This window comes from Lacerta agilis, chromosome 8 (assembly GCF_009819535.1).
Source record: "Lacerta agilis isolate rLacAgi1 chromosome 8, rLacAgi1.pri, whole genome shotgun sequence".
Lineage (NCBI taxonomy): Eukaryota > Metazoa > Chordata > Lepidosauria > Squamata > Lacertidae > Lacerta > Lacerta agilis.
The window spans coordinates 44,845,186-44,868,041 of NC_046319.1; the positions used below are offsets into that span (position 1 = coordinate 44,845,186).

Consider the following 22,856-nt stretch of genomic DNA (forward strand, 5'->3'; position numbering starts at 1 on the left):
CACCAACATGGGCAGCTTGGCCTCCCCCTCTCTCCGCCCCTAGCTGCAGGGTGTGCGTGCCGCCCCAGGCACCCAAGCAGCTAGCTACACCACTGCCTAGATTAGTCAACTTCCCCACTTTTAGCTCTATTGGTTCAGCTCCTACATTCTAGACCAGAAGATGGCTGCATTTCTTTCTAGACAATATTGGGGGGGGGGGATGTCACATGCCAGTGTATTTAAGGCCAGAGACAAAAGTGAGCAAAACAACGAAAGTGACTTTTACCTTTATTTAGTTATCTATTGCATCTTTCCTTCAAGAAGCTCAAGGTGGCATACATGATTCTCCTTCCTATTTCAACAACCCTGTGGGGTAGCTTAGGCTGAGAGGGAGTGGCTGGCCCAAGGTCACCCAGCAAGCTTTGTGGCTGAATAGGGAATCGAACGCTGGTCTCCCAGGTCTTAGTCCTACATTCTAACCACTGTACCTACCTTCTGCACACACCAGTGCCTGCCTCTCTAGCTTCTACCCAGTGTGGCACTGTGTGGGATCACCACCCAAAACACCCCCTGGCACTTCCCATCTAACAACTTTCACAAACAGGCCAGAGACTAGGGCAGCTTTTTCCAGGTCTAACAGTTCAGGCAGGCTCATATGATTGCTGACAGCCCATCATATTGTTGTAGGTCACTATTATTATTCACATGTTGTAGGCGGGGAGTCTCAGAGGGAGTGGCTTGGCTAAGAGAACCTAATAAAGGGGAGGAGAACCTTTGTTTTTGTTTTTTTTGCTTGAAGGCCATGTTCTCTGCTGGGAAACCTTCCATGAGCCACATGATAGAGGTGGGTGGGGCAATGGATGTGACTCTTGCCACCGCTCAGCTAGACAAAGGTCGGAAGTTTCTACACATTTTTCTTTCTGACCAAGCAAGCATTATTACAGTTCAGGGACACATTCCACCCTGGTCACAAATAAAGAAAGAAAGAAAAACTGGAAGAGGGTGTGGAGCAGAGCCAATAAGAGGTTTGGTGTGGGAAGAGTCCTGAGGAGCAGCTGGAGAGCTGCATTTGACCTCCCAGGGGTGAGATTCTCCATCTCTGACCAAGAATCATAGACTTGTCATGTGGGAAGGGACCCTGAGGGTCATCTAGTTCAACCCCCTGAAATGCAGGCATCACAGCTAATGAGTCCCTGACAGATGGCCTATCCAACCTCCACACTTTTTTCATATTTACAGAGGACTTTTAGCAGAAGTAGCTTGTCATTCAGAGCAAAGAGAAACTGCATCTTTTCAAATCCCATCTTCTGCATAGCTGTAAAAGTTACGGAAGCCTTAGCAAATGTGGCATAGTAGGAAGCTGAGTCAGGCCATGTGCCTCAAGACCAGGCTTCCTCAACCTTGGCCCTCCAGATATTTTTCAGACTACAATTCCCATCATCCTTGACCACTGGTCCTGTTAGCTAGGGATGATGGGAGTTGTAGGCCAAAAACATCTGGAGGGCCGAGGTTGAGGAAGCCTGCTCATGACTGACCACCGACTGGTAGCTGTTCGGGGTTTCAGACAAGAATGTGCCCCAACACTACCGGGAGAGACTAAGGATTGAATAGGCTCTCAGGGACTTTATGCATTTAAAGCCTTTCCATTCCCACTGCGCTAAGGAGTCTCTCCTTCTCATTGGCATGTCTTGAAGACACTTCAGCTACTTTCCCCAAAGCTCAAAACATCAAAGCACACAAAGTATAGAAATATGTAAATAATAATAATAATAATACAGAACCCTGAGATTAATAAAAGTGCAGCATTTTTTAAAAAGGAAAACCTCTGCCCAAACCCACCTGAAGTTGTTAACAACAGTAATAACAGCACCCATCAAAATCCAATTATACTAATAATGGGTTGTCCCCAAGTAAGTCCTAATCAGGGGAGACCCTCTGAAATCAAGGAACCCAAGTTGACTGTGTGCATTAACTTTAACAGGTGTTATTGGGTACCACCCACTAATAAGCAAATGGTGATGATATAATGCAAGCCATAAGCAATAGGCCCTTTACAGCTTGACAACAAAAAGAGGACAACTCCCTGCCCCGATAAGCTTACACACCTGCCCAATCGTCACCTCCACGCTCGTTCGTGGGGAATAAATTTGAAGGACGGCGGGAAGGTTAATTAATTTATTTCTTTGCAGCCTTCATTTGTTTATACGGCGGCGGCGCCTCTAGTCGCTTGGCGATGGTCAGGCTGGCGGTAGGATCGAGCTCACTCCTCCAGCCGGCTGCAGCCATTGCATACATCTCTCAGCATCCCGCCGCGCGCACACGCACGCGCGCTCACACTACACGCACACACACACACTCACGCTGAGCCCACGCTCGCATTCAACAGGAGAGGGAAAGGCTGCCGGAGTGAGAAGGGGAGGTCGCCCTCTCTGCCTTTTTGCTCTTCTGCATCTCTCCCTCCGTCCATCCGTCCGCCCTTCCTCCTTCCCCCTTCCCCTCCTCGTCTCCGAGCAGCGCCATGGCCAAGGAAGGAGCCGAGAAAGCCGAGGAGACGGAGCAGATGATCGAGAAGGAGGCAGTCGAAGGCGGCGGCAGCAGCAGCCCGAGAGGCGCGGACGCGAAGGAGATGCGCGCCGTGGTGCTCTCTGCCTTCGGGGGACTGAACAAGCTGCGGGTGTCCAAAAAAGTGATGCCGGAGCCTCAGGAAGGAGAACTCAAGATCAGAGTCAAAGCCTGGTCCAGTATTATTCTTATTCTTACTCTTATATCAGCATCGTCATCATCCTTCCCACCCACCCACCTATCCCTCCAGAAGCATATTGCTAGGAAGACAGGAAGCTGCCTTATACAGAGTCAGACCCCTAGCTCAGCAGCAACGTCTGCACTGACTGGCAGGGGTTGTCCAGGTTCCAGGCAGAGAGTTTTTCCCAGTCCTACATGGAGGTGCCAGGCACTGAACCTGGGACCTTCTGCATGAGAAACAGATGCTCTGCCTCTGACCCCCATCCAGCCCCCCCTCCACTCCTTGTCATCCATATTCTGAAGCCCTTCTCTGCATTTAGTGATAGCATCCGTGTTTCACTGGGCGAGCATTTTTTGAAGTGCCTTGGTAGCTAGCCTATCGTTTCAGCCTGAAGGTGGACAGGAGAGAGATCTTGCTTGCCCTTGGGAATGAATGGATGGGATATGGGAATGTTCTTTGTGTGCTCACCCCTCCAAGACACTTTTGCAAAGTTAAAGGCCAGTCCTAGGCACATTTTCCCAGCAGTACAGTGCATGTTTACCTACAAGCAGGTCCTGCTTAAGTGCAGTGTGTCTTACTCCCAAGTAAGAATGCATCAGATTGCCAGTTTACATACAGGGCGAACCTGTATCTAAAACTGCTCTGTGGGGCTTTCTTCCAGGGGAATGTGCATGTGATAACCACCTTAATTTACCATTATTATGGTGCTGGTGATCACCTTAATTTTCCATTATGGTGGGCATCATTCTCTACAGCTGAATAGGAGCCCTTCTGCTCCTATTGCTTCAGCCTTTTGAAATGGATATGAGGACGAGGTAAGAGCTGGGAAACAGCATTTTGGCCTTCTGTGATTCTTTTCGGTCAGTATTCCCTCTTCTCCCATGTTTGTGACTCTGCAGTTTAGTAGTAGGCTGGCTGGTTTCCAAGACGCTACTCGCCTCAGCATCCTATTAGGTTTCTTGTATGGTGTGAAGTTCTTTTCCTGTCTGTCAGCCATGCATTGATTGCATTTGGTTACTGTGACCCAGCATTGCCTTCGCTTTGAATGAATCCCCTTCTTCCCCAGCTGAGCCTTTTCTCATCTCTACATTTCCCTGCTGCCTCCTAATCCTAACACATTTTCTCATGGGGAAACAACTCAGCGTTTGCTGTTATTGCTAGTTTCCTGCATTGTGTGTGTCTCTAGCAACTGTCCTGAAGTGGTCCAACACTGGGGCAAACTGATGGGAAAAGATTGGTATACCAACTTCTAAGCCAGGACCTGAAATGTCATTGCTCTACAACTCCCATCATGCTGAGCCATCTTAGACAATGGTCAGGGATGATGGGAGTTGTATTCTAGAAACATCTGGGGTTCTAGCGGTTACTGGCTGTAGGCTATTGGCATCTTGCTGAAGCTAAGCAGGTTTAAACCTGGTTAGTGCCTGAATAGCAGACCTTCTGGAAACCACATATGATGCTACACTGGGTCCCATGATGGAAGAAAGGTGGGATACAAATATTTTATTACAAACAATGAAATAAATATTAGAATGAATTTGATGTAAGATTCAAGCTAGTCCGGGGGGGGGGGGCAGGAGGTCAATGCCCCTCCCGTTCTTGGACAAAGTTAGGTACTTGAAGGTATTGTAAATAAGCTGAGGCTGCAATCTAAGGTTTGCTCACTTGATAAAGTCAACTCCATCAAAATCAATAGGACATCCATAAATTTATGGTGTGGATGTGACCTGAAAATGATGCAGCCTAGACACATATTGGCCTAAGAGCTAGGCCTCCATTTTGTTGTTTCCCCCCTCATTTCCCCCTCATGGAAGGGGACTAGACTTCCATGATGGCCTTTATGCTATTGAGTTGTTTTCCTGCTCCCACTTATCCCTAAGTTGCCCCCCCCCCACCACCACCAAGTTGGCTTTCCCTGGAAAGGGATGGGAGGCTGGGGTTTCCTTACACATCATACAATTAAGCATGGGGATTTGCCTGATGAATTTAGGCATTCCAGGGCAAGCAATATACAGTGCAGGTAAAGTGCAGGTGTGCTTAGAAGTATATCTGATTTGGTCTGTAGTTCATTAAACTGCAAAAAGGCATTCACCATAACAGTTTTATATGACCTTGTGGTGGAGGAAGCAGGGACTGAACAGCATGCACTTTGCATGAAAATGCACATTTTCTGAAGCCAGTCCTTACATGCACACTGCACTTTTCTCAAGGCTAAGTCATTAGCAGCTGTCAGAGGTGAGCTAGGAATTGGAGCCAGCAAGTCAGAATAGAGGAACAGACAGAAACACACTATACACAGCAAGACCGCGGCACTTAGTACCCCTTTGTGTCCTGGAGGGACATAGGAAATGGCTTTATACCAAGTTGGTCCATCTAGCTCAGAATTGCCTGCAGTGACTGGCAGTGGCTCTTTAGAGTTTCAAACAAGAGGCCATTCCCAGCCCTACCTGGAGATGCCATGACCTTCTACATGCAAGGCAGCTGTTTCTTTCCCACCCATAGATTTTATTAAAGTTTGAAAAAAGGTATGCAAAAGTTAACATCAAATACCCAACATTTTTAGAATATCAAAGATAGAAGTAGTTAATACAAATAAAAACACAAACCTAAAAGAGGAAAAGAAAAGAGAGAGAGAAAAAAGAAAAAGAGGAAAAGAGAACGTCCAATTCTTCGTCTGTCGGCTATATGTAGAAAATTACTCAAAACACGCACTCGAAGGTAACACCAAACTATTCCACTTTCTAAAAACTGATATTTTATTCAGTTCTCAAACCCAGATATCACAAATTTCATTTTAGACATCGGCTCTGGTATGGGCTGCTCTGTCATGCAGCAATAAAGGGGAGGAAAGGGGGTCAGCTGGCTTTCACTGCACACACAGCGAAAACAAGCAAACCTGGTTATTTGGAAAGCCGACTCCATGCTCATCCTTTTTGTAGATTGAAGGGATCAGTGCAGGGCAGGCTTCCCAAGGATGTCTTGCCCATCAGCTGGTATCACCAGTAACATTTGCAGCAAGGATGCCAACTTGAATAAAATATTGGGAGGGGGCAGGTAAGCCCCACCCCCTGTAATCAATCACAAGACCATTTGAATGGTGATGACCATCAACTTTGGGGGCCCCAGCCCCCTCAAATATTTTATCCCTAAGAGTTGGTTCCTATGATTTGCAGACGGGTGGGTGTGGTGGTGGTGAGGGGGGGGGGGAGAATAGCCTTGCAGGCCCAGATTGGCTGAGCTTCCTCACCCCTGCTCTTGGCCATAGTGAAATTCAAGTGGGTGAGAGAGCTCACACCTCCATTTTGACCTTTGAAGGAAATATACACTGGCAGTGTGAGAGTAGCATGGTCTTTCATCCTTTAGCCCATGAAAATATTTTGGCGGCCAGGGGGAGGAGGCGTCCCTGTCCCTGGCTTGTTTCCTAGTGCTTCTCTATGAGGAACAGCCACGCTACCCATCAGCCTCTTTTTCAATATAACTGCACATTTTTAAAAAAAAAAATCAATACAGGATGCTATTCCTCAGGTTCTTTGCATCCAAAATCCATAGAAGTTAGGACTTCTGGGCATACATGCCAGAGAAGGAGAGTTTTGTCATCCAAAAAGCTGTGCTCTGCTCTCGCTACGCAAATGCCCTGGCATTTTCTGGGAAGAAAATGTCAAGGTGAACGCTAAGATGCTTATTTTAGAATCAGTTGACACTGGAGAGTGACGTAATCTGGAGGGTGAGTTGGTTTGTTTTGCCAAGGGTCAGGTGTAGAGCGGGATCCAGTGAGTGTTGCTTTCTCTCTCAAAAACCCGCTCAGTTCTGTCCGGTTTGCAACATTCAATTATATCTGATCAACCTAGATTGTCTTAGGGCAGCAGTTTAATTGTGTACCACAAATTGTCGCTGGATTGGTGCTAAGGTGGCCTTGCGACCTACAGAGGATAGTTTTCTCTGAAGGACAGACAGAGGACAGCTCTCTTTTTCAGGGAGTCCTCTGTTTGAAGGGCTATCCAGTCCAGGTATGGTTAAAAGAAAAGAACCCTAACAAGGGAAAACTTTCATCTCCAAGTCAGCCCTCAACAGTTAGAATGTGGACAGAAAACTTTGCAGACGCTTAGATCACTTGGAAAGGGCAGTAGCTCAGTAGTGTAGTATCTGTTTTGCTGGCAGAAAGTCTCTGGTTTAATCCCTGACATCTCCAGTTAGGGCTGGGACATAGCCTTGTCTCAAATCCTGGACACCCACTGCCAGTGAGTGTAGACAACAAAGGCCTGGCTCAGTATGAAACAGCTTCCTGTGCTCCTGGCCATTACAGTGAAATTTATTGTATTTCTATTATAGTAATTAATTATTCCATAACGCACATCTATAAATTCTTCCTTTATTTTCGAGTGATACATAAATGACCATCCTAAGTTTCATGTTGAGGAAGAATAAGGATATTTTTTAAAAGTAGTGTAAGTCTACTGAAGTAATGGATGTATTCTCAGTGGTTCAGCGATGCCATCTCCCAGATCCAATTTACTGTAGTTATGACTAAGGCTTGATCTACACATGGAGAGAATGAGGTAGTAAGTCTGTCCTGAAGTGGTAGAGTGGACTGTACTACTGCAGACAAGGTTGATGTTTTAAATCATCACTTGTAAAAAGGCTCCCTTCCAATATGCATCTGGCATTGCAGGATGAAAGGTCAGAGTCGGCCGTCTACCACCTCTGCTACTTTTCTACATGCAGGCTTGTTTTACGTAGCAGAATGTTTTGTTTTGTTTTTAATGATATTCCTCCCTCACCCCATGATATCTGAAAATGTACAGTTCTTTCTTGAATATGCAGCTGTACAGTGGGACCTTGGTTCTCGAATGTAATCCATTCTGGAAGTCCGTTCGACTTCCAAAACGTTCAAAAACCAAGGTGTGGCTTTTAATTGGTGCAGGTGCCCCAGAAACAATAGCCGGCAGCTGCATCAGACATTCGGCTTCCAAAAAACATTCGAAAACCAGAACACTTACTTCCGGGTTTTCAGTGTTCTGGAGCCGAAATGTTCGAGTACTGAGGCATTTGAGAACCAAAGTTCCACTGTTCTGTAAACAAATTACTATATCAGTTGTATAGTAATTTTCTGTGATGTGCCTGTTCTTAGCTTGTGGCGTGATTTGGTGTGATGTTTGAAGAGATGCTTTCATAGTCATTTCTTGCAGCAGGAAACTGGATGAGGTTATTTTTAGCTCTTTTCAACCTCTGGGATTCAGGCATATTACATGCATCACTTTCCTCTCTCCCTTCCCTTTTCTAAACAAGTAACAAGGATGCTGACAAGTCCATTCAGTTGGAACCTATGCATGTTTACTTGGAAGTAAGTTCTTACTCAGTGGGGCTAACTCACAAATAAGTGTGCTTATAACTGCAACTCCTACCTTTTGGCTTATTGGATGTGCCCAAGATGTTATAAGAAATAACACAAAAGCAAAGTGGTTTCTGGACACTTATACACAACAAAGTCAGTATCATTAGTAGTAGTAGTAGTAGTAGTAGTAGTAGTAGTATATTTATTTGTACCTCTCCTTTTTCCCTAACAGGGACTCAAAGCAGCTTACAGATAAAATAGGAATAGCTAAAAACATGGGGGTCATTAAAAACATTTACAGAATTAAAACTATATATAAATATAAAAGATATTTTTTAAAAAACACAACCATATGGATAATTACAATAAAAACAGCATAGCACCATGCCTTTCGTTAAAAGCAGCTGGAATAAGAAGGTGTTCTTCACCTGCTGGTGGAAGGGCAGCAAAAAGGGAGCCTGTCTAACTTTTCTAGGGAGGGATTTTCAAAGTCTGGGAGCAGCCCACATCAATACACAAGAACCAAAACTTTCAGCCTAACCAGTTGCCATTATTCATAAATCACAAAACACTTAGTTGATTAATCTTCCACTTATACAAATATGGAGTTTCTAGTCTTAATAAGATTTGGTGCTACCAATGTGAGTCACAGTAGGCAGAGGGATATCATTTGGTTTTAGGGCTTCATTGTGACTTTTATTGTAGCTTGTATGCTGCCCTGAACATATAAAAAGGCAGGGTATATAAATGGTTCATGTTGTATATCTGATAGATGCAGAATTGGAGGGCGGGCCAAAGAGCCAATCAGTGTTCAACTTGCAATCAGGAGCAATAATTAAATTAGGCACTCATTTCCATTGATGTTTCCAATGACCTAGATCTTCTCATGAATGTTGTCTTGTATTCATGCAGCTTTTCATTCGGTTTTTTTCTGGGTCAGGCCCTTTCTGTCTTTAATGTCTGTGTTAGCTTCCACTTAGACATCCCCAGCTCAATGTTCCCAGAACACTGCTTTGCATGTGAGCAATCGGTGCAAGAACTCATAGGTAAATCTTTATCCCCACATAAAGGATGTGATATTATAGGAGTTAGCATGGTGTAATGCAGCTCTCCCCAACCTCATGACCTCCAGATGTTTTGTACTATCACTTCCATCAGGGTGTAATTGCCACTCTGCCAATGTGCAGGGATTTATGGCAGTTGTAGTCCAGGATCACCTGGTGGGCTGCAGTTTCTCTACCCCTGGCTTAGAGGTGTGCAGGAAACCAGCAGACTTGCACAGGTGCTCACAAGGGATATCAAAATTGGTGTTTACCTCCACACAGAAATTTGAAATGTGGCGCGCACACAATACAGGGAGAACTATCGAAGTCTGAAAACAGGGCTTTTTGATCCTTCACAAGCCCTGTTCACACAGCAATTCCATGTTCAATGAATGTGTGAACTGTGATTATGTCCGCTTGTGTGCATGTAGTCCCTGTTCATGGATACAGCTAAGATTGAAGATATGAAGTAAATTGGGGTTCTTGTTAGTATACACACAATTAGAAAGCAAACAAAGAACTCAGGCCAACAATAACCATTCAATAATGAGAATAATCCCTATTCACAACTCAACAGTAAACATAAAAAACGAGAAACATACAATCATACAATTTATATAACAATGCAATTTTCAAGAGTATATGTCTGATCAAGAGGACAAACTTTATCTTTAAATAGTTTTCACAAACTGAAAATTTTCAAATGTCTCAATTCAATAATATTTAATCAAATAGTTCAGGTTCCAGTTCCATTAGAGAGTCTTTTGATGCAAAATGTCAATGCAGCATTTGATAAAAAGTCTTTTAAAGCAAGGTGGGGTCCCAATAATCCAAAGCCAGGACAGGGCGCTGTTTCGGTGTCTTTAACCTTCGTCAGCTGAAAAGATTAAATATGATATAATAACTTGAAGAAACATACAAACACTAGATACATGAATATCAAATATAAAATAACAAAATAACAGTTTCTCACCCAAGAAAAGGTTTGAAAAGGTCAAGGCTTGTATGCATGTAGTCCCTGTTCATGGGTACAGCTAAGGTTGAAGTTATGGACAGTGAATGCAAGTCCACTCTTCCCACCTCCACCTCACTCAGTGAATGTAGAATGGTTGTGAGTATAGAACTGCAGCCCAAAACTGGATCATGAAGGTTGTCTGATGACAGCTTGCCATGGCACAAAACAGACAGGACCAGTGTCAACTGCAACAAAATGTTGCAATGTCATCCTCAACATTCCTAACAGATATGCCCCCATTCCTGATTCCAGCTGACTAGTCCGTCAAAGTAACACATTCCCACTCTCTTCTATTTTTCCTTTTCCAAACGACTCAGCATTCTGTGGCTCAGTCCTCGTTGGACTAGTTTGGGGTAGAGATTGCCCCTTAGGGATTTTGCAGGTCTGCAAAATTTAGGGTTATCCTGAGCAGCATGCTATGCACATGCTCACACCCCTGTTTCTCAGTGGCCTGGTTTTGGCACTCACCACCTGAGTTTGCTATTAGAGGGAGTGCCGTAAGGCAGTGAGAGTTCTGTGTCTCCTTTATACACTTGAATCCGCCTTGGATTGGGAGGGGCCCCAATTTCTAGTAGTAACCAAAACAATCTAGTTCAGTAACATGTTTTTATCACATTCTTTGTTTGGAGCTGTTCTCTGAGATTACATCCAAGTCTGTTATGAGACTTCAAAGGCAATGTAATGGTTAGTTTCTCTGGCATCTCTACAGAGAGGCAATGTGTAAACATGTCTCTATCTTTAAGCAGCATTAATTATTTTCTGATATTCAGAGGGGACACAAAGAGAAGGAAATGGCATGTCTCAAGGGTTTTTCTTACAATTTTGGAAATACAGTGAAACATTTTTCGTGTCAGTATGAACACTCTGCTGTGTAAATTTTCTTGTAGCAGAGTCTGCCTACAGCAGAACCAGTCAAGGAAAAAGGTTTATATAGTTAATCTCATTTTGCTTTATTTAGGCTGCATCCTAGCCACACTTACTTAGCAGTAAGTGTCTCACTGAAGTCAATGGGGCTTGCTTCTGAATACACATGTATAATAGGATTGCACTGTTAGTCGTGTCTGCCAGAGATGCAGTGAGGACCATTTCAAGTTGAGAAAAACTCTTCCAACACATGGACAGTTTTGGTTCAGTCTTCAGCACCAGCTGAAAATGTCTAGAATGGACAGGAGAGAAGGAGCACTGGGCTTGTACACCTTTAATAGTTGTTTGCAAGAGGGAGTTTCAAAAGGTGTAGCTTAAAACTATTAATCAAAGCATCAAAAACTTCTCTTTTTCACCTGGCCCAGTAAAAGGGAAAGGGAAACTCAATGGGTATGAACCTTTCATAGGCATCTTTTTTGGTCCATGGTGAGATCCACAGAAAAACAAAACCTTTATTAGGGCCAATTCAAATATTGCAAAGTATTCAGCAAACCTTTGAGTTTTTCAGTACTCAGGTAGGGTGTTATGCAACATCCCTGGGGGATGTTGCATAAAGGCCCACCAGGGGTCCCAATTAGGCCTGTGAGACCATTTCCCCCAAGCCATATCCACCCCTAGCTGATTTTCAAGAGAAATCCAGCATGCATTTGAGCTTTTCATTTAATTCTGATGGGCATGTCTTTTGCTGTAGATGCTCAGTTCAGTTTTCATTTCCATCCTGTGTCTACCTCAATGTTTGGATAAGAGATGGCTTTCTGTAGGTCAGTGTGGTTGCTGGAATTACATAATATGGCCTTTCCCCTTCTAAAATATGCTTTTCAAATGTGGGTTGTGCATGGTCTCTTAATATAGCTTTGAAAGACTTCACAAATGCAAACAGTGAAGTACAAATAATTCATAAGAAGACATGTCAAATTGCTGCACAGACTTTTCACAGCAAGTGAATACCCATCTGGATTAGATCAGCTATGCTTTTCAAATATGATCTGTATATCCCATATAATCTATTTACAGAAGACAATATTAAATATATAAAGAGAATTCTGGCATTGTGTCACCTGTACCTGTGTTCAGGGGCGTAGCAAGCCTTTGCGCTGCCGGGGGTGGAGGCGGCGCAGAGGCACCCCCCTGGGGGAGGGGCACAACGCGTTCGTCGTGGCGTCGTAGTGACGTCACGGCGCACGTGGATGCCGCTGAAAGGGGGGATTTCCCCCTTTCCGCGGTTTTTTTTCAGTGCGTGGGGCGGGCCAGCGAGGAGGGGGCATCACGCTTGTCCCTGGCATGATGCCCCCTCCTCGCTGACCCACCTCTGCTTCCCTTCCCCCCTCTCCCAGCGTTTTTTCCGGTGGGGGTGGGCCAGCGAGGAGGGGGGTGTCATGCCAGCGACAAGCGTCTGCTCTGCTTCCCTTTCACCCCCCTCCCAGCAGTTTTTTCAGCGGGGGTGGGCCAGCGAGGAGGGGGCGTAATGCCAGCGACAAGCGTGATGCCCCCTCCTCGCTGGCCCACCTCCCCACCGAAAAAAACGCTGGGAGGGGGGAAGGGAAGCAGGGCAGGCGCGTTCAAGCGTGACCCCCCTTCTCGCTGGCCCGCCTCTCGCACCAAAAAATAGCCGCTGGAAGGGGGGAAAGGCAACATTCCCCCGTTCGGGGCCCGCCCAGCGGGGCGGGGTGGAAAGGAGTCGGCCAAAGTGTCACTCCCCCTCCCCTGGAACTCGGGGTGGCCCACCCCCCCTTGCTAAGCCCCTACCTGTGTTATCAGTTTGTCAGTGACCAGTTGGTGGGTAATGCAATTCCCGAGATTCAGAAGGAGATGGCTATGCTATTGATGTTGAAACCTGGAAAAGATTTCTCTAAACATTTCATATGTTATGCATATGAACCTACCCAGACCCTTAGCACTTTGTAAGAGGCCCTTCTCCAGGTGGCCCTCTGAGGGAGGCTTGGAGGGTGATGACAGAAGAGGGGCATATTTAGTTGTGGCTCCCCATCTGTGGAATCCCCTTTCTAGTGAGGACTGCCTGGCACCTTCACTGACATCTTTTTGGCACCAGGTAATAACTTACCTTTTCTCCCAGGACTTTTAATTGACTGAGACAATGTTGTTTTGTTACCAGTGTGCTGCCAAAGCCTCCTGTGGCTGTTATGGTCATTGTTTTGTTTTGATGGTATAATGTATGGGACTAGTCCATGACATCTAGAGGACACCAGATTGCGTAAGTCTAACCTACGTTTTGTCTCCTTTGTTTACTGTACTGTGATACTCATCCTCATTACTTGTTTCTTTTATTCACAGTGGGTTAAATTTTATTGACTTGATGGTTCGGCAGGGGAACATTGACAATCCACCCAAAACTCCACTTGTGCCTGGATTTGAATGCTCTGGGATTGTAGAAGCTCTGGGTGACAATGTGAAAGGCTATGAGGTAATATCATATGTATATCTGATTGGGACGGTGGCAATGTATTTATGAGATATGATCACATATTAGTTGTGGTGGGTAGCTCAAGGAAAACTTCAACTTGGTATGCCACAGAAGTGAAAAATTCACATTCAACGATAGGGATTGTTGATAAAGACGTTGAAAATCAAAATGACCCGTATGATGATATCATCATTATTTTTGACGTTCAGGTGTGACTGCCCAGCTAATGTAGCCAAAATGGCACCACCTGCAGACAAGAGGGAAGAATGCAAAATCACTGAGGTAGATAAAAAAATATCCAGATGATGACTAAAGTGTGCTCGGTGGCTACAGAATGCTGATTGACTATTTGTGGCAGTGGTAGACAAACTAGGAGGGGGGTGGGATGGAATAAAGTTTCCTGAAAGGAGGGGACTGAACAAGAACAGGTCACACTGCAACCTTTTGTTACAGGCCTCACTTATTCTATTTCCAATGTTCAGGGGGTGAGTGTCATTGCTTCTATAGCTGATATAGAAAAATGGCACCACTATCGCCTCCCATTCTGCACATGCTCTCAAGTGCACTAATTTGTGTCCCCTCAGCTCAGTGCCCTATGTGGGGGAACTGCCTGCACCACCTAAATCTGGCACTGCATGCCCTGAAGTTCTCAAGGGGACTTCTTTCATGATCGGGTTCCTGATCACAGGCAAAATCCCTGATCCAGTAACCAATCACAGGCAAAGGTTTTAGTTGGGTTCCCAATCACTTGTAGGGTTCCTGATCATGGAAAGGTTTCTGAGTGTGTATGTCAATGGAGTTAACAAACCATCAGATTTTTGTGCTAAGCACATGAAGTTCAGGAGTGAAGAGGGAAGGGAATCAGACAGGCAGGGACATCATGGGCAAGGCCTGTAGGTTTGCTTCTGGCCCCCCTACACACTTTTTGTCCTCACGTTCAAGCTGAACTCTTGAGGCGGGATTTCAGTAGCTTCTAGGGTGCTCTAAAACAGTATGTTCCTCTTGAAAAATATTTGAGCACCAATGTGAAGATTATCTATAGCAAAACCTGCAGAGAACATTACCGAATAAATTACCTTTATTCTTATGGACTTCAACATAACATGCTGAACATGATATATAGAATAATAATTTCCATTTAAAAAAAAAATGATTTCTACTGCATCATATTTGAAATTAGTCCCTCTCCACTACCAACCTTTTCTTCTGGTGTAGTATCTCTTTGTTTATAATTGAATTTCAGCCAGAAGAGTAATATGAATTGCTTTCCTATTTTAGAATCTGTCAAAAGGAAATGATAAAGTTGGTTGTTGGTAGGAGAAGGCAATGATATAAAGTTTGCAGTAAAAATACAATCTATACTAAAACACACACACACACACATAACACTTGTGATAATTCCAAGATAATTCCAGCAAAGTCCAAAAATGTCACTAAGAACTTGAAAATATGCACTGATATAACACTAGCAGTGATCAGAGAAGATGAAAAAAACCTGTTCATTGAGGTCAGTGGGATAATTTGCTGCTCTCCTCTAATGCAACTTTTCTAAGCTTTAGGGATTGGCGGGATTTTGAGATAATTCATTATCTACAAAGGAGCTGTGCAGTTCCAATTTGCCTGTCCTTTTTTTTTTTAAGGCAAGTTATAAGAAACCTCCCTGACCTGACTGAATAAGAGCTATAGAGAAACATAATGATATGAGACAGGCACACAGTTAAATCTTCCAATGTGTATATGTTTACTTTAAATTAGTTGCAGTGGGTTCTATATTGATTGAAATAGCAGTGTTGGAGGCTGTTGTTTAACCCTGAAAAAAGGAGCCAGCAACATTTTATGCCCTGGGCACATCTGCAAACCAAATACAATTTTATGGGCATAGCAAGCACACACTTCAGCATAGTCTGTTAACTACGGTAGATGTTTATTTCAAGCCTTCTTTCGATTTTCAGTGGGAAATGGGTAGCCACAGAGGGAAAGTCTTTATGGGCACAAATTGATATTTGAGGCGAGAATTAAGAGCCTTGAATCATATTTCTTATCCTAGACCACTGTTTTGGCAACATGTGTGTCATTTGATCCTTATATGCTGGACATACACTCAATGGCTGGTAGGTAAATGTGTGAACTGTTCCCCACTGGGAACAATTGTGCCTGCCTGCAATGACATAAAAAGTTCCCTGTTGAGCCTTCCGTTCCTCTGTAGCCATGTTGCCAGGGACATCCTGAAAGCTGTAACCCGAATGTGTGTTCCCCCCACCCAAATGTCTATAGATTGGAGACAGAGTCATGGCCTTTGTCAACTACAATGCCTGGGCAGAAGTTGTGTGCACACCTCTTGAATTTGTGTACAAAATCCCTGATGATATGAGCTTTTCTGAAGCTGCTGCTTTTCCTATGAACTTTGTAACTGCATACATGATGCTCTTTGAAGTCGCCAACTTGCGAGAAGGCATGTCGGTGCTGGTTCACTCTGCAGGCGGCGGTGTGGTAAGTTGGCTTAACTTTTGTCCTACAAGGAATTATAACTTTCAACCTGTGTGTCAAATTTCAGTCCAACCTCAGCCCTCTTTGAGTGTTTTTTTGCCTTGCTGGAGTGTTTCCTTAAACTCTGACAATTCACTCCCCAGAAGGAGAGAGATCAAACTGGATGGTTCTTGAGTTGTAATCAGGATCCCCTCAACTCAATCTCAACTCAACAGCCAGGTGTGGGAGGCTTGCCTCTTCTCTATCTGACAACCACTGTCCCCCCCCCCATCACTAAAAGAAATAACCAACCTGAAAGATTTGGAAGGAATTTGGAAAAGGAGATTGCAAGCTCTGGGGGCCCGTCATCGCTGTCTGCCAAAATCCTGACCATGCAGGCTACAACTGGCCCTTAAAAGGATAAAAATCATTTTAGCACAAAATCTCTTTAGCCCCAAATAATTGTGTTTAAGATGAATGACCCATTGCAGTAAAGGACTGGAATTTATAATCTCATTACAGCTCGGTACAGTACAGAGGAGCTCTGTTTTATTCTTGTTGGATTTAAAAAAATAAATAAATAAATAAATAAATCCCAAGTGTGGGATTTGAAAATAACACAGAGCTTAAAAAAAATAAGGTTGGGCTTGGGGACTCCACAGGGCAATTGTGGTCCATGTTAGTGTGTTCTTTAACTTAAATAGGCGGTGCTTTACAGGTCAAAAGAAGGGCAGATCCTTGCCCCAATGAAATTGCAAACCATGAGGCACATGTCCAAAAGAGGGGAAGAGAAAGAGCCTTTGGAATACACTGCACATTTCTAGTTACACTTTTTTAAAAAAGAAAAGAAGCAAATAAAGGAAAAGAAAGGTATCATGAGACTTGAAAAGGTGCAAAACAGGGCGACAAAGGGTTGCCCAGAACAGGATATGGCCCTTTGGCTGAAAAACATCCCTCCTACCCACGTGAAAAGCCTCTCTCTACCCACAGTGCGTACAAGATCCAGCTCTTTCTCCCTATCCCCACCACATCCCGCAGCACTTGCTATTTAGTTTCTTTTATTAAAAAAAACAACCAGCTACTCGATGCCAAATTGCATAACAAGCATCACATCTAGTCTGACCCTGACTGACAGTACCGGTAATTCAAATGCAAGTATCCCTTCAGTGCGTAATTAACTGAAGGAGTTCACTGACACAAGCTGTAGTGATGGCCACAAGCTGATATTTATTGAAGCAACTTAATACATCATGAAAGTGTAGGAAATGAATAACAAAAAAAGGAGGGCAGAAGAGGATTTGGATTTGCATAACATTTTCATATGCTAATTTATGTAAATAAATGAAAATGTAGAAATAATTACTATGTCTTCTTCTTCTTCTTCCTCTTTGTGTTTTTAAAATGTGACAAAGTAGCTTACAGAATATTAATATCTGTATCCACTTATCAAACATTTAAAATCAACAACAGATAATATAACACAGGAATAATAAAAGTGTTCATCCGTCAACAAGAATAAAAAGGGACAAATCCTACCGCACTAAAAGTTGAACATCAGATCAGGCCTGGCTTATTCCACATTATTGCTAAATTGAGATCCAAAAGCCTGGGTAAACAGGAACTGTAGTGGACCACTTCAAGGCCCCTACTCCCCAGTCTTGAGAGTTATTTATCTCTAAATGGAACTTGGACCAGAAAACCATTCAGACAGGATTGCCTTCTGTACAGTAGGACACATTGCCAACATACACTAGATGGTTCATCATTTTCATCCAGGACAGCTGCTCTTAGATTCATATGTTCTTAATTGTGCACCAGGATGGGTTAAAACCTAGTTTTACAAAAACTTCCTACTCTTAAATTCACTCCACCATCCTCCCAAATCTGAACAGTAAAGAAATTATTTAGGGGTGTTGGCATCCAGCTAAGCATTAGAGAGAATGAACTGCCAAAGTCACAAGAACATTAAGCCAGAGGCTCCCACACTAAATCTCCACATATTAATCCACTGCAACAACTTTAGCTGCACATAAAGTTCATTATGAATAATGCAGGGAAACAGGCCTTGGAAATGGCTTCTGATTAGACATTGCTGGACTTCTCCTGATAATAAATTCAAGGGCATTGAATGTACCCACTTTGTTCCCAAATGTCATGGGCATACTGAAATGTCCAGAAAAATCAATGGGGGCCCTGTGGCATCAGAGCATTGGTGCTTGTTTTGTTCACGTCAGTGCAAATTTCAGTATCACTGCTTAACTCATTTTAAGCACCTAAGGGCATGTTTGCTTTCTGAAAAATCCGAACTGTTGGAAGCCACAGCCAAAGCCTCTTCTGAGTTTTGTGAAGACCTGAGCAAAAGTGAATCAGTAGAGCCCATAATTGTTGCATCCTCCCTGCTTTGTAATGCAATAAAAAGACAGAATGTATATTTCTTAACCCAGAAGTTCTCTGATGTCCAGAAAACCAATGTAGTGCAGTCATTAAAGAATTGGACTTGGGGTATCTAGGTGCTGCTGGTGTTGTGATCAGTGTCTTTTTCTGCCAGACATCGTGGGTTTGGGTGAGAACTCTCATGACCCAAGGGGGAGAACTGTCAGAACTGTAAACCCCACTTCTCTTTACTTAGCCAGCTGTAAGAGAAGTCTGACATACTTGTCTCCCCTTCAGAAGAGCTGCTTGCTGCCTATTAACTCCTTCCTGTTCCTAATGTCCCCTTCTGGAAACAGGATTTGAGCACACCCAGAGCTTTGATTCCAAGTGTTGAAAAGGAATGCTTGAAAGGCCCAATTGATTTTTGGGGTTGAGCATACACCAGGCTACTCATTCATCTATACCAAGGAGGGCCTTGAAAGGTCTGTGTGCTCTTTCATTCTAATTTATTGCTATGTCTGGCTCTTAGAGGAAGAGATCAATGTAAATCACAATATGCCATGTTGATTATACCACTTGGCCTTCAAGAGGCTTTCTTCTCTTCCATTTGGAACCTTGATTGGCACCACCACTTAGGGGAGCCCTTAAGCATTGCAGGAGCTGTTCTGAAACACTTGGTTAACCTCCTATGCCATCATCTTAGCTTACCCATATCAATGACTATTCAGGATGAACATTGGTGCAATGCTCCTTTGCATCCGTGGCTGAAGCCTAAAGGGAAGAGTGGAAGACAGACTTAAGGCCTCTCACCTACTCAATTAACACACAAGGGTTTGGGCTAACTATTCTAATTCCCAACCTCCACCCAGTCAACTAAAGTTCTGAATAGAGCCTGTGCATACACAACTGTGGCTACATCTGCACCATGCATTTAAAGCAGTATGATACCACAGCCACAGCTCCCCCCCAAAAAAAAAGAATTCTGGAAACTGTAGTTTGTAAAGGGAGCTGAGATTTGTTAGGAGGCCCCTATTCCCGCACAGGGCTACAATTCCCAGAGTTCCCTGGGAAGAGAGATGGATTGTTAAATCACTATGGATGCAAATAGCAAACCAATGGAGGGGGGGGACTATGTAAGAATGGAAGGGGTTAGGTACCCCTTCCCCACCCATTGCAGTCCTGCTGTTGCTCAGCGCGCGCGCGCCCCCACCAGCTGATATGTACACTAATTGTGTTCATGCAATGAATGTAATGTCTAGCTGTGCCCTAAATCAGTTTCAGTCCAAGAACTGGGTTTAACAGAGTGACTATTGACATTTCCCCCCATTCAAATATTATTTCCCTCAGGAGCTAAAATCAAAAAGAGATTCATGCAGAATCATTGATTGCTACCCTATAGCAGCAACTTGATCTCCAGTTTCAAGTTTGACTCAAAACAGTTTGAGCTGACTACAAAGGGAATGCCATATGTTTGAACTACAAAACTTAGCTGGGTCAGAGTGCAGCTTTGCTTCCCTTTTTGTAAGAACCATCAACTAATGCTGTTGCCTTCCTGCACATATTGAATATCCATTATCAGTGCAAACTTGCTGAACCTAGAAATCCAATGCATCATCCTTAAAGCTCATATGTGTACATTTTAGCCTGCATTTTCAAACAACCTGATGGAGGTTTTCCTTTTTAAAAAATATAATTAGGTCTTCAATCAGAGTGCTATGCTAATATCACTTTAAAACCATTATTATTTTGACTGTTCCATGGCTGTTGTCTGGAAGAGGACTCACTTTACACATTTAAAAACAGAATCGGAGCTAGGTTCCTCCTGGCCTGCAAACCTGTAATGGGCAGGATATTCATTCAAACATACAACCCTCCCACCTCACTTGAAGTGGTACAGTCCAGCAATAGATATGTGATCAAGTGTTTTGTCTCTAAGATATTGGAGAAGGCCAAAGGGGTAGACACAAGTAAAAGTGTTTGGGGATCCTGGACAGGCAGAAGTGCAGTATAGAAAGAACAGCTGGGTCTGTGCACTGAGAGTGTTGATGGATCACTTAAAAAAATAATTTAAAAATCTGCCTATTTTAGCAACTGTAATGTAGTGTGATAGATGCTGTGTGACTTTAAATGTATTTCATTGCTTCTTTTATTTGTTATATTGCATTTTATTATATTACATCTTGAATTTATAGATTTTAAGTGTTCCTCACAGACATGCCACATATCTCCTGAGTGAAACTCAGAAACCACTGGGGGTCTGTGGCACATAGTTGGGGAACCTGTTATTTATTGAAAGTACTCCTTTCCTATCTCTAAGTTAAAGATTTTTCTGTGTTGCTAACAACATTTTAGAGAAACAACACAACATGTGTGTGTGTGCGTGTGCGTGCGTGTGTGCGTGTATTCAAAAAAGCAAGATTTTAAAACAGAAGAGACTCCATCAGTAAGACCAATAATATCAGCTTCCATTAAATGCTAGAGAATTCCAAAATGAAAGTTGATGAAACTGGATCCTGAATTTTAAACACCCATGTATTCTTCTCTGGATGCTCTTCACACGTCAGGATTCAGAATAGCTGAGTCCATATATAGCTGCCCGTTGTGGTGAAACACTGAACTGCTGGCAGCTTCTAAATGAAGTACCTTCAGAAGCTGGACTAACTCCACCAACTCAGGCTGGCTGTTGGAACCTCCTGGCTGTCCACTTGAGCCTTTCTTGAGCAACAAGGTCTTCCTGATCTAGAAAAGAAACCCAATTCCACTATTGCTTGTCTCATTGCAGCTTGAAGGAGGGGGCATATGACTGAGAGGGTCTAACTCTCAGCAACTGAGAGGGTCTAAGCCAAGGGGTCCAAATAAATAAAAGATAGGTAAAAGACTTCATTTGTCAGAATGGCTAACGCAGTGGTGCATTTGCAGGGACAAGCCGTTGCTCAGCTCTGCTCAACAGTCCCCGACGTTACCGTGTTTGGAACAGCTTCTTCCTTCAAGCACGAGGCAATCAAAGATTCTGTAACCCACCTGTTTGACCGAAATGCAGATTATGTCCAAGAAGTTAAAAAGTAAGAGGATTTGCTTTATTTTACTTGTTGAGAATAACTATAAAAGCTAGCAAAGTGTTATTCATACTCAAAGTAGACCTGCTGAAATTCATGGGCGTAAATAACTTGGTCTGTTAATTTCAATGGGTGTACTCTGAGTATTTATTTATTATCTAGTTTATATCCTGCTCTTCATTCCAGGTAGAGTAGACCTTAGTTGGATACAACCTAAAATGTGAGCTATGTTCAATATATGATTTCTGTTCTCCTATTTTGTAGGTGGGTGGGTTTAAAATCCTTCATTGAGAATCATGGGATGACTCCCTAATTGTGGAAGGCTGTCCCCAGAGAACCACACTCGGCACCATTGCCACATGTTTTTAGACACCAGACACATGTATTCTAATTTACACAAACTTATGATTTTTAAGAAGGGGGGGTAGTTGATATCTCTTTGTTCAGCTCATCATTTAACTGATGTAGGAAGGACTTGTTCCTTTTAACTATACTGTCAGATGAGCATTTTAGTTTATGTTTATTGTTTTTATCTGCTTTTAATGTTTTTGTTGTTTTATTTTCCCCGTGTAAGTTGCTTTGAGGCACCTGAGTGCAAAACTGCAACTGATAAACACCATAAATATAGATCACAGCAGCAAATCCCATCAGTTTTTCCAATTGCTGTGGTTACCACAGAATGACCGCTTAACTACCTTTGTGCTCCAGCAGCTTTGCATGCTACGGGCATGATCCACTTACACCATGGATGCAGTGTCTGTTTAGGAAAGATGCCAAGATGTCTCAACAGAGCCCTCCTTTCCCCCCTTTCACCACTTATGCGTGTGTCTTGGCACTCAAGCAGGCTGCACAAGAGACAAGAAAAGATCTGTGTGCTTCGTCCATTCCCCATGTAACCTTCCTTGTCTAGGCCTTGCAAGTGACTCATGTTCTAGGAAATTCCATGAGGTAGCAAGGAAGGTCTGAGATTTTGCCCTTATATTCTTAGATAAGCATCAGGACTGCTCTTGAGAATGACAGAGATATTGCATGAACTGGCTCTAAAGGGGATGATGTCTACATTAAAAGTTTTTTTTAAGTTTCTGAAAGGAAAGGCTAATCATTGTGCATTTACAAGAGGAAGCTCATCAAAAGATGATATTATTAGCTTACACTCCTTTTTGATTGCTCGGGGCAAAGGATTATATCTTTCAATAAAATTGTTTCAACTTACTAAGATGAAAAGAGGTGGAAAATCCAATTGACACCTGTTAAATGCAAACCAGTACTTCAGTTGAGCTAAGTGGGCAGAGGCTCAGATTATTCCCTAGGGCATTCTCAAACTCAACCAGAATGATGAGTTGTTATTTCTGGAAGCAGCATTTGAGATCTCCAGAATCAAGTGAAAGAGGTTTTCTTTGTCATAATTTGCAAAAATGGCATTGCAATTTGGGGTATTCTTTCTTGAGAATCTGCTCCCATTCATCCTGCTGTCAAACAGAACATATTCGGCAATCACGTGTA

The 22,856-nt window shown here is 43.3% G+C and overlaps 1 protein-coding gene across 2 annotated transcripts in view; it reads left to right on the top strand.

Moving 5' to 3' along the window:
* Positions 1-2,326: 2,326 nt before the first annotated feature.
* The window catches only part of VAT1L (vesicle amine transport 1 like), a 55,580-nt gene continuing 35,050 nt past the window's right edge, over positions 2,327-22,856 (top strand). Inside the window, exons 1-4 of one of the 2 annotated variants that reach the window (XM_033157175.1) lie at positions 2,327-2,715; positions 13,329-13,458; positions 15,733-15,948; positions 21,217-21,359. In XM_033157175.1, the coding sequence (XP_033013066.1) occupies positions 2,498-2,715; positions 13,329-13,458; positions 15,733-15,948; positions 21,217-21,359 (707 nt within the window). In that variant the 5' untranslated portion in view covers positions 2,327-2,497. Of the gene's footprint in view, positions 2,716-13,033; positions 13,249-13,328; positions 13,459-15,732; positions 15,949-21,216; positions 21,360-22,856 lie in introns of those variants that run through there. The other variant, XM_033157176.1, reaches the window with a different exon arrangement.